Here is a 12,107-nt window from a genome sequence, read left to right as displayed (position 1 = left end):
TTATCTGAAGCACAGTAGGTGGTTAAGGCCCACAGGGAACCAGCAGCTCAAAAGAAAAAGAACAGTGAAAACAGTACTTTACAATGTCAGTCCTAGCAGGGTATTTAACTGTCAGGAGTTCCAGGACAGCCAGGGCTACACAGAGAAAACTTGTCTCGAAAAACCAAAAAAAAAAAAAAAAAAAGGCATCCCGACACAAAATGTTTGAAATAAAATGCATTTATGAAACTCATTACTGTTTACAATGAATATATGCTAATAAAATTTTAAAAAGGAAAAACTTCCGACCATGAACTTTGGGCTAATATAGCTTTATCTGTACATTCCACCGAATATGTTAGAAGGCAATAATGCTAACAATTATGTTTATATAATTATATAATGCTAATAATAACGCTTACAAAGTCTGCAGGAAAATTAAACAGATTACCCTCTCCCTCCCACCACCCCTCATAAACCCTGTCAGAGCGTCGTCACTTTTTACCACTGGTGATCTGGACTCTATATGTGAAGGCAGATGTGAGAAACATAGACAATGTTGAAAATGAAACAGATACAGAACATATACCTTTAGAAGATATAAAAGTGGAAAAACCAAAAGGCTTAATGGGGACTAAAGAAGAGAAAGACTGAATGATACTCGGGAAGAAAAGGCTCACACAGCGGGTAACCGATCCAAGTCAGCACCTGATGAGGTGCGGTGCTCTGGGCCAGGCCAGCACCTCAGGAGTTCAGAGTAGTGATTACCCAGTAGTGGTGACAGGAGCAGTACTTAGTGCTGATACAGTACTGCTCTAAGTACTTGACATGGATCAACTCACTTCTGCTATTAAGCCAAGTATTGAGGGAGAGCCAGACAAGTCTGAGGTTAAAAGTGGCACAGTTATTAATGGCCACAGCTTTAGATGGTGATATTTTCTTTCTTTCTTTTTTTTTTAGATTTATTTATTTATTATATGTAAATACACTGTAGCTGTCTTCAGACACTCCAGAAGAGGGTGTCAGATCTTGTAACAGATGGTTATGAGCCACCATGTGGTTGCTGGGATTTGAACTCCGGACCTTTGGAAGAGCAGTCGGGTGCTCTTACCCACTGACCCCAGTGATATTTTCATATCACTGCCTTAATCTTCCTCAAGCCTGAGTTGGTAGCAAAAATACATAATCCAAAGTGTAATATAAAATTATCTAAAACTATATACAGTGGGCCACATCTAGCAGATACTCTGGTAACTACGTCTTTACAGTTGCTACTAATAGTAAAATTATTATTAAATCTTAGAATCCAATTTATCAGTCAGAAGGCATGTGGAGCACAGTGTAGTACAAGAAGCTTTTCCTGTGGAGTTCCTTCCTTAAAAAAATGTTAAGCATTCTACAGGTTTTTTTTTTTTCCTCAACATGAACAACACATGGTTTTTTGTTTTGTTTTAAACAGTACTATAAAATTAAAAAACAAAAACCAATCTTACACTAGTTTTATTGGAAACTAGCAAAATAAGCTTGTTCTAAGTACTGCCATCTTGTTTCCAGACTCCACTTAATCATACGGAGAAACTAGGTTCAAGGTCCCAGGCCCTAGGGGATCTGGGGGCTTCCTAATAGCTGACCAGCTTCTGTTTTAAGGAGACAGTTGTCTGAGTTCAGCCATCTCAGGGACAACTTCTCCATCTTGCTGACAGGGTTAAATTAAGTTCATATTCCCAGGCCCAGGAACCTGATTGGTAGGAGAATGTGATAATAATTTGGCACGGAGCTTATGATTTGCAAGCTCCACTACTCTGGGAGATTCTGGCTCATTGCTGCAGTCTAGCTCCCAAGTCTGTCTGTGGCCCTGATGGATCAGTAGCAGCTTCATTACAATACATTTTTGTCATCTGCACTGAGCTGGTGTGTGAGTTACACTGGGCTGAAGCAGACCCCATCAGTTTCAGGTTTTCCCCTTTGAAATGGTCGTGAGGTACAGTCTATATTTCCTTAAAGGAAATGGTGCTGTCTATGGCATATGGTTGGGGAGTCTTCCAAAGAAACCGCGCTACAGAGCCTCCCCTGTTCTTTTCTCTGCCTTTTAAGGTCACAGTTACATGATAGAAAATGTGGGACGCACACCATCTGTCCAGACAGCTCCCCCACTGCTCACTTCTCTGTTAGTGAGAGCTCTTCACACTTCCCAAACACTGCTACTGTAACGAGCCGTGGAGTGAACCAAAGTTGTCTCTACCAAAAGCGCAGCAGCTGAAATGAATGCTTTCTTTGGGGATTATGGTTCAGGATGGCACCCGTGAGAAGACAAATTCACCCTTAGTGGGAAATCTAAGACAAAAGAGTGACGGTTTACATGACTTCTCAAAAAGCAGATGAAGCAACTTCATAATGAGCTGCTTAGTACATCTGTCATAAGACTAAGAAAGGGATAACTTTTTCTTGCTATTACTGTAGTGGTATTAACACCAGCTAATATCATTCAGGATATCATGACACTCTTAAAATCCCTCCCAGCACATTAATAGTTTTACTTCTTAAAACAAGGCTGCATGGCAAGGTCTAATATTATTTCCACTTTGCAGTGGAAAAGCCTTATGCAGAGAGGCTAAATAAGAAACCTGCTGTTGTGTAACACATACAGCTGGGACTCAAAAGCTGGCTCTGGGATCCTAACTTCTGTGGTGTGCAGATTGTAAGGAAAAAACCTCTAGACACTAACTTTCACATTTCTGTTATATTTTGAATAGACAAGCTGTACATATTTCCAACCCCCTCTCCATCACCTAACTAACTTTAGGTACTACTTACTAACTAACTACTAACTAGCTTTAGGTACTACTTACTATTGTTCTGGGGAGCTGATGTCAGCTCAGCACAAGCTAAAGTCATCTGAGAGGGAGGAAGCTCAATGAAGACAATTCCTCAAGCTCACACTTGTAGGAAGCCTGTACAGCATTTCTTAAATTAGTGACTGATAGGGAGGGCCCGCCCATTGTGAGTGGTGGTCCTGGGGTCTACAATACAGCAGGCTGAGCAAGCCATGATTAAACAGCACCCCTCCGTGGCTTCTGCTGCCAGATTCCTGGCCTTCTTGAGGTCCTGTCCTAACTTCCTTTGTTGATGGACTACAGTGTAAACCCTTTCCTCCCCACCTTACTTCGGTCATGGTGTTTCACCACAGCAGGAATAACCCTGACCAAGACACTTTTATACTCACTAAGTTACTTATTTCTAAGGATATTTACATTTTTAATCATTTTTTGTGTTTGTATGTACATGTGTAGTGGGCACAGTGTGCTGCATGTGTGGATGTCAGCGGACAACTTGTGAGAGTTGGTCTCTCCTCCCACCATGTATGTCCCCAATGATCCAACTCAGGTTGTTTAGCCTGACAGTAAGTGTCTTACCTGCTAAACCATCTCACTGGCTCATTTCTCTTTCTATAAAAATCTGTATTCCTATGTATTTTATAATTGGATTTTACTCAATAGCATTTGTTGTTATAATGCAAAGTAGTTTTTATAACTAACAAAAGTTTAAAGAGTATGCTCCAGGATGAGAGTCAATTTGGGGATAATTTATGACTTTCAGAAAAAGGTCTGGATTACTCTCAAACCTCCAGAACAAATGTACTTTACAATCTTCCCATGAAGACTCAGGAACCCTAGCAGGACAGATGAACCTAAGGAAAGCAACACTGTAAGTCTAGAATTCCTCCTCTATGTATGCACAATAGTCTCCTTCCTGCTTAATGACTCAAATGTATGCCCATGGTCACATGACTACCAATAGTAGCAATGACAGTAACTATAAAAGAATCATGACATTAGGTGACATCAGTGATAATCCTACATGCTGTTAACTTGCTAAGTGCTAAGTACTATGGTAAGTACTTCTTACTGTCAAGTATATTATGGAGGCCATGTGGAACAGCGGCTGAAAATACGAAGCCTATAGAGTCCACTGTCTGTTCCAGTTGTTTGTCCATTGCTATAGATTACCAAGCTCTATAACTCTGACAGACATATTTCTGCCTTAGGCTGTGGGCTTCATATTTGTGCAGTTTGTTCTATGGTAACTCAAGGCTTTGGTCATAACTCCTCGGTTGGCCAGCCTTAGTGATCCCTCTGCATACACTCCTCACAGTGAGTTCTGAGAGCACACAGGAAAGCTGGGCTCTAGGTAAGCTGACAGCACAGTGGCAACAGACTTTCTAGTTTCTGGAGTGACTCCCAGAGCCCCTTTTTGCTTAATAATTACTTATCTGATTCATACTTAAACTTTTTTCCTGTTCTGGCCTGCGTGCCTCCATTCCACATATGATCAGTCTCTTCATAGAAGAAAAAAATATCAAGTTTTACATCATCTTTTCCCTGGAAGGATAGCTCCAAGCTGTCTTCCACCTACAGGAGAATGAAAACCTTTACAGACTGAAACAACAGAAACACACTTTCATTTTTTAAGAAAGGAACTATGTTAATGTTTTATGTAGGGAGCATTAATTCTAAGATGCATGGTTTGTAACCTTAAATCCCGCTGAAAGTAGAAGTTTCAGAAAGTGGCATACTAAACTAACTTTTCTTAAATGCATATAAAACGTTTCTTAAACTGACAAAAATTCATGAGTAAATGCCTCATGGTAGTTAAAACTGTCATTCTGCAGGGAAAATCGAAACATCATATTCCGGAGCCCATTTCTAACTAATAAAGAAAGGAAACTTATCCTAAAAGTGTGGTTCACATTGGACTTGGTGTGTGTGCCTTCAACAGCATCGCATAACAACTAATGTGACCCTCACAGAGATAAACGCTAATGTATCCATCTGTATGCTCCACACATCTGTATGTAAGCACAATGCCAGACACCAGCACTTGGCAAGTATCTGCTGAACGAATAAAGCTATTACTTTGCTTGGCTGCAGAAAACATTAAATTTGTGTGTGTGTGTGTGTGTGTACTTTTTAAATTAGAATGATTATCTCTGGTGGTGAGAAATAATTTTCCAGGAATGAATTTTTTCCTTTTTTCCCTTGCTTTGCAGGATAATACTTCTCTGTGGACAAATTAAGAGCAGGATGATCACAGAGGATCATGGACTTCTGGAACAGTAATCAAAGTAAGAGTTCACCCAGAACATAGTTCTAGGCCATGGTGCCCTGGCTCTTGCTAGCTTCTAAGGAAGTTGCTCACCTTAGGATGTATGAGCAAGACAAAACTGGTTTAACATGTTTCCAAATCTCTATCCTTTAGCAAGCAATGGATATCTGTGCTGATGTTATTAAGAAATCTAGTCCTGAGTGATCATAGAATAAGAAACTCAGAAAAAAAATGTAACTTCGGACATCTTAGCTTTATATTAATTTTGTACCATACTATCACCTAAAAGAACAGGAATACAGCCTCTTATAAGAGCCAAAGAACCTTCTTTCTTCACTATCAGTAAAGGGCTCAATTTTCTAGCTTCCCTTTAAGTAGCAGAGAAATCTTAAGGGATAATAGCTTCCACAAGCCTATCTGATAAGTACTGAGTGATAAAACTATGTTTGTCACAAATTGAAGTAAATATACGGTAGATAAGGTAAACTTTACAATAGACACACTACTTATGATAGGAATTTAACTATTACCAACCTTCCCAAACTTGTGTTTGAGTGGAAGTCCTGCTTCCTGAAATGCCAAAATAATATCAGGTTTGTAATCTTGTATAAAAATCCCTAGGTCGACATCTTTGCTGTAAGGAATAATACCGCACTGCCGATACCATCCTAAAGTAGGGGAAGGGGAGAAAAAGTTTTAAGTTATATTTGGAAAATTAGTCATTATAATGAACAAACTTTATAGTAATGGTTATATGATTTCATAGGGTTAAAGTTGGGGTGCTTTACCAAGATTATTTTTTAAAAGTTAAATCCCAAACTAAACGACTAGACGTTTCCTTGAGGAATCAATCTCCCTCTTTCTCTCCCGTTTTCTTTCTTTCCCTGGTCTGAGTGCTCAGCTTCCTCAAAGGCTTTAATGATGTCAGGTGTGGTGGCTCACACCTTCAGGCCAGCCTGTTTTGTTCTATATAGTGAGTTTCAAAACAGCCAAAGCTTCACAATGAATCCTATGTAAACAAGAACAGGTTTTCAGGATCCATAATAATTTCTGGATAGATCATTAGCTTTAATAATATGGTAAACAGATGATCCACTTAAACAACTGCTGTTCAGAGAGTTTAATCATTAACATTTAATGACTGAGACTGCCTTAAGATGTGCTAGGAATATTTAGTTCTCTTAATATACTTTCCAGAGTCCATAATTTATAGCACTTACCAATTCCAAATAGCTCATAAGCAATGGTCACTTAAAAAGATCTGATTAAGGTATGATGTTCAGCAAGGCTATTTCTCAGTGATTCCTGTGTATCTACTTCTTGTTTAGATGCCTCAGCAACATTCTAAGAAAACTTTCTCCCTACCATTACTAATAACTCCCGAGTCTTCCCTTCTTCACTTCTACTGCTCCTATTCAAATGGCTTTTGAAGTATGTAAATGTCTATAGCCACACTAATAGGCGTTGCTACTGGGTAATATTATTTGTTGAATTATAACAAAATTAACCCCCACATACAAAGCCCCCACCAAAATGTAAAATTAAAGGCTCCTTAAATACCATAAATAACATTTAATACACAGCACCATTAAATACAATTCTCTTATTTTATAAATGAAATAAACCACGAGGCTAAAAACTTGAATCATGACAAATGACTAAGAATTTTTAATTACTGACTATAAAACAACCTTGCTTCTATAAAAAGTCAAACTTTAAAGCAAATATTATATACATAAGAGATTACCACTGTGATCTTTTATGTTTTTATTATTTTGTTTCTAATTTAGGGTCTCGTGTATCCCAGACTGGCTTTGAACTTGCTATGTAACTATGGCCTTGAACTTCTGAGCCTTCTGCCTCTACCTCCTGTGCTGGATTACAGGTGTGTGCCATACCCAGTCTAAGCATGTAATCTTTCACATAACCTACTCTGTAGGAGAGCCACGGATCCCAGGCTACAATCTGTTGCACACATACAATTATTTAAAGCATTTCTTTTCAGTCTCAAAGTGTCCTGAACTGGACAACAAATTCCATGGTGACTCTTTTTAAAAGCTGAATTAACTGGAATTAACTTTGTGTACAAATCCTGTCACAATCAAAACACAGATATCAACTACAGTAATAATTGAGAAGGAGCAGATATCTGCATAATTCTAAATCCCAAGGAGCCGGTGTAATGAACGTGTATCTGGAAACCTTTTCCAGAGTTTAATAGCTGCTGCGTAAGACTACAAAAGCATCTTTCCCCATCTCAAGTGAGTAGTGATGCTCTCAATGACCTGGAAACGTTAATGGATGACCTCAGAGCCTTTCAATCTTCCTCCCACTAGAAATGTTCCCTGCAGTTTAACATTTGAGATAGAGGAAACAAAGGCATTCAGGATAACAAAGGTAATTTAACAAGTACCTGAAAACCAACCGTATACATGTCTGATGTAAATTTACATACATTATAACTTTTAGTAAATACAGGTGACCTTAGATCTATTTTATATGGCTGGAGAGATGGATCCGAGGTTAAGTACATTGGCGGCTCTTCCAGAAGTTCAGAGTTCAGTTCCCAGCACTTGCATGATTGTTCACAATCATCTATAATGCGACCTGATGCCCTGTTCTGGTATACAGGTGTACATGCAAATAGAGCACTAATAAACATAAAATGCATAAATAAATAAATAAATCTTTTAAAAAGAAGGTTCTATTTTATATTTTATCAATTATCTTAAAGCAGTCAACACATCTTTGCTTTGAATACTAATGCTTATTCTGATTATAAATATTATACTGTCAATATTACTAATGCCTGATTCCCTCAAGCATTTACTCCTAAAGACAGAGACAGAGAGAGAAAAAGTAAAGCATTTTTACCTAGACAAGTCCCACTGCTCAGCCAGAAGGGCACTCCCAGCTCTTTCAGTGTCTTGGCTGCTAGTTGCAGTAACTCCTTTGCCCTCTTTCGAAAGACCATAGCATCCACAGTATTATCATCAATGTACTGCTGCAGGTTTAACAAACAGTTATCTATTATAACAATCCCTAAACTGCTAGAAACACTAATACGATATTTGAATTAAATCGAGAAATTAACAGTGCATCTGTTTTCCATTGTAAAAAAATCCAAATTTAGGAGGTATGGGCTGAACCTGGATTTTCAACACCCACATAGAAGCTGGGAGTGTCGGTGTGTGTGCCTGCAACACCTGTGCTATGGGGGTAGGTGACAGACAGACAGATCTGTGGAGCTCACTGGCCAAGCAGTCTCCACCAGTTCCAGGTTTAGTGAGAGACCTATCTAAAAGTTAAGGTAAAGGAACATGGCTGCTGCTAACTGTCCAAGTGCACATAGAAATACTAAGTGGATTCTGTGCATTATAAACATGTCAGAGATGAAGGGGGTGCACTGGGCAGGAGTGCAGGAGACCTGGGAGTCGATAGAAATAAGATGTAGTAGAGGAAGACACCAAGTGCCAGCCTCTGGCCTCAAACGTAAGTGCACAAGTGTGTCCACACATCTATACACATAGGCACAAACTCATACACTCAACAAACCCAGAAATCAGAGTTTACTCCGATTTCTTAGGCACACATTAAAATAATTAGAATAGATTCTAGAAGAACCAGTTTAGAAGGAAAGAATATAAGCAGCTAGGATTCCCCAACAATGAGACTTCAACTGTTAGCACTTTTCTCTGCACATCAGAATTTAGCAGGCTGGGCAGCCGGGGGAAAAGAACTAATTACACAGCTAGAAGCATTAAACAAAATAGATTACATGATGTTTCCATTGTACAGTCATTTACTTCTCGTTAGACACTGGGTAGTCAAGCAGGGAAGGACTCTTTCTGAATCAGATAACCTGTGATTGGCTCTACGTCTATCTCCTTTTACAAGTGTAAGCTCGACGAGGAAAAGACATCAAATACCCGTGTCTACACCAGTACCCCCACATCTGATGAATGAACAAGGCAACGGAAGAAGCAAATTTCATTGCCACTACTGTCCTCATTTATTTATACCTTAAAGACAGTAACTATGCTTTGCAGAACCTCTCTACACATCTGAATGAAATCCTTCTGTAAAATATACAGATTTGTACTAAAATACCATCTTTTACTTAGTCATCTTGCTTATTTGGAGTCACTGCATTTTATTCTGTAACTGAAGAAAACAGGATGAATTCTTCAGAGATATTCCACTATGGAACAAAATATAAGCTATTTGGCCTAGCAGAGCAAGGACACCGGTCCTACCTTTTGCTCTGCCTTCATCACTAGCCTCTTTTTATATGTCCTGTTATAGCAATAAAATGCAACTTCTCAGCCTGGCAGTGGTGACCCAGGCTTTGAATCCCAGTTCTTTGAAGAAGGATCTCACTGAGTTTGAGGCCAACCTGGTCTACAGAGCAAGTGAGTTCTAGGATAGCCAGGGCTACACAAACCCTATCTCAAAAAAACAAAATCAAGTTATCACCCAGACAGAAGCAATATGGCACAGCCTTTCTAGCCTATGTGACCTTATATGCTGTCCTCCTTTTAGTGTGCCTCTGACTCTGAATACAGTGAAAATCATGTTTTCACTCCAGTCTCTGAGAAATAACTGTTTTCCTAAAAGACAGGTGAGTTTATTTTTCCAGTGTTTCTATTGACCATGTACTAATACACAAAGCCAAGTAAATCAGTCAGCTCCTCCATTAACTTACAATAATCACCACTCACACATACTTTTAAATTCTTTTTAAAAATTAATATTTTTTATGTCTATGTACTATGCACATGCCTGGTACCTGTGGAGATAGAAGAGAACATGAAATCTCTTGAGGTTATAGATGGTTGTGAACCGCCATGTGGGTGCTGGGCATCAAACTCGAGTCCTCTGGAAGAGAACCAGAGATTTTAACCACTGAGCTATCTCTCTAGCCCCGCGTGTTCATTCTTACTTTAGTTGTAACTGTTGGTTTTGTCTCAGTCTCCTCAGTGAGGCTGTAAACACGAGAATCTACAACGCTGGAATGTCGTGTGGTCCAGAGGAGGTGAGCAACAAATACTGTAGGGAGGCTAAATGAGGAAGTAACTAATTCTGACAATGTCCTAAAGTAACTTGTGTTTCTTTACAAGAACGCAGGAGAGATACAGTTTACAGAGATGTCACTGGGACAATAAGGAATGGAACCACTAAATGGCTCTCTTCAGGAACAAAGTGTCTTATGAAGGAGCACTCCTTGTAGGTAAATTGTTCTTATGGATTAAGCAAACTATAAAGAATCTCCTGAAATAAAATATCCCTTTCCTGAGCCACTGCTTCTTTTAAGAGCACACGACTGGATTGAGAGGTACATGTTTCTATGCTTGTTATACGGAATGCCTAGAGCTAAAGTTTACAGACCCAGCTGCAATGTAGACTACATGCTAAGCCAATATGACAGTGTTAAATGGTTTCTTGAAGCTACAATTTTCCTCTCTGTTAAAAAATTCTTGCCTTATGAGAAACCTTTCTTCAAACTGTTGATCAGAGGAGTCCAAGAAACTCTCAAATGATATAAGCCACTGTCTTTGGTTGCCTTTCAGAACATGAAGGGAAGACACTATTTGCTGAAGATACTACACACTTTATACACGTGACTTAGAGGAATCTAGCTGGAAATGACCTGGAGCCTCTCATAGTATCTGAAGGTGCTCATGCAAACTGCGAAGGAGAAAAGCAGTTAAAGTCTCACTCAACTATAAGCCCTAAACACCACATCAATGAGCAGCATGGCAAGAGGCCATCAAGGATTCAACAGTGGCGCTTACATCTTGGGAGTAAACAACAGCTACCTAATTGCACTTAAGGCTTGCTCAGTAGGAAGGATCTCATGCCTGGTCTTGTAAACCCGGCCAGTGGCTGGAAAGAGGTCACGGAACCTAGAGAACCTACTACTGCCCTTTTCCTAAACCAGTATAATTCTACTGAATTCTGAATACCAGCATTTTGCCTTGCAGCCACAGTCAGCATAGCTCTCACCCCTCATCAATGAAGCTTCTTTCTACATCAGATGGAGACCACCAAAGAAAGTCACAGTTGGCCACAATGCAGAGAACTGAATGTGGGGTGCCTATCTCAGCCAATATATGTACAACCCAATCCCTGTTCTATGGAAGAGGGGCAGGACTCAGAGTGAAAAGAACATACTGTGAGACAGCATCCTCTATAGAGAACACGACATGAACCCCCAAACCTTAACAATATGGTCACCTCAACAGGACTATGGGTACAATGACAGTACCAGCTGACGTTACAGTGTGGATGGGAGAAATCTCATAAGGCCCTAATCCCTAGATGAAGAGCTATAGGCAGTGAATGGCTGCTAACAGATGGATAAATGGTTTTCTCCAGTTCCCTGATAGGTTATCCAATGTTGTTTAGCTAGTTCTTATAACTTAATTAGGCTGTAGATAATGATTTGAATGTATAGATTTCATCAAACAGATATAGAAATAAATATATAAAGACATATGCATAATGTTTCTATTAAGTGAAAGAGCTGTGTAGAGCAAAACCCAAAGAGCAATGGACATACTACCTACTCCCCAGATGTCGTGGGCATACTACTTACTCCCCAGATGTTGTGGACATTCTACCTACTCCCCAGATGTTGGCTTCTACAAGGACTCATGAAAACTGGCTGACCCCAGAGCTGGGATAGGAAAATCACAGGATGAGCCTAGAATATCTATACTTTACTAAAAAGGAAGAAAGATGGAGATAAGCTAGAAGATACAAAAGCTATCAGGAAGAGTTTTTAACTGGCCAAATATGGATCAATCTGAAGATTAAAATAACTCATTAAACAGGAAACCATGAGTCTCTATCTCAACAATAAATTTGATAAGAAATGTAATATTTTAATGGTTACAAAGTAGCTTGCAAACAAATGCTTCTGATTACAAAGGGAAAAATGCAGTATCACCAAAGTGAAGGCAGGGCAAACACAGAAGTGGATGCTCACAGTCATCTATAGGATGGAACACAGAGCCCCCAAT

General features: G+C 39.4%; 1 protein-coding gene across 2 annotated transcripts in view; it reads right to left on the bottom strand.

Moving 5' to 3' along the window:
• The window catches only part of Fktn (fukutin), a 51,119-nt gene that overhangs the window by 13,142 nt on the left and 25,870 nt on the right, over positions 1–12,107 (bottom strand). For both annotated transcript variants that reach the window (XM_021200553.2, XM_029540131.1), the window contains exons 7-9: positions 7,957–8,086; positions 5,617–5,750; positions 4,261–4,388 (exon numbers count right to left, since the gene is read on the bottom strand). In XM_021200553.2, coding sequence (XP_021056212.1) covers positions 4,261–4,388; positions 5,617–5,750; positions 7,957–8,086 — 392 coding nt within the window. The remainder of the gene's footprint in view (positions 1–4,260; positions 4,389–5,616; positions 5,751–7,956; positions 8,087–12,107) is intronic.

The sequence above is a fragment of the Mus pahari genome, chromosome 6 (assembly GCF_900095145.1).
Source record: "Mus pahari chromosome 6, PAHARI_EIJ_v1.1, whole genome shotgun sequence".
Lineage (NCBI taxonomy): Eukaryota > Metazoa > Chordata > Mammalia > Rodentia > Muridae > Mus > Mus pahari.
Note: the sequence above shows the minus strand (reverse complement) of the source record. Positions and strands in the feature narration are given on the sequence as shown.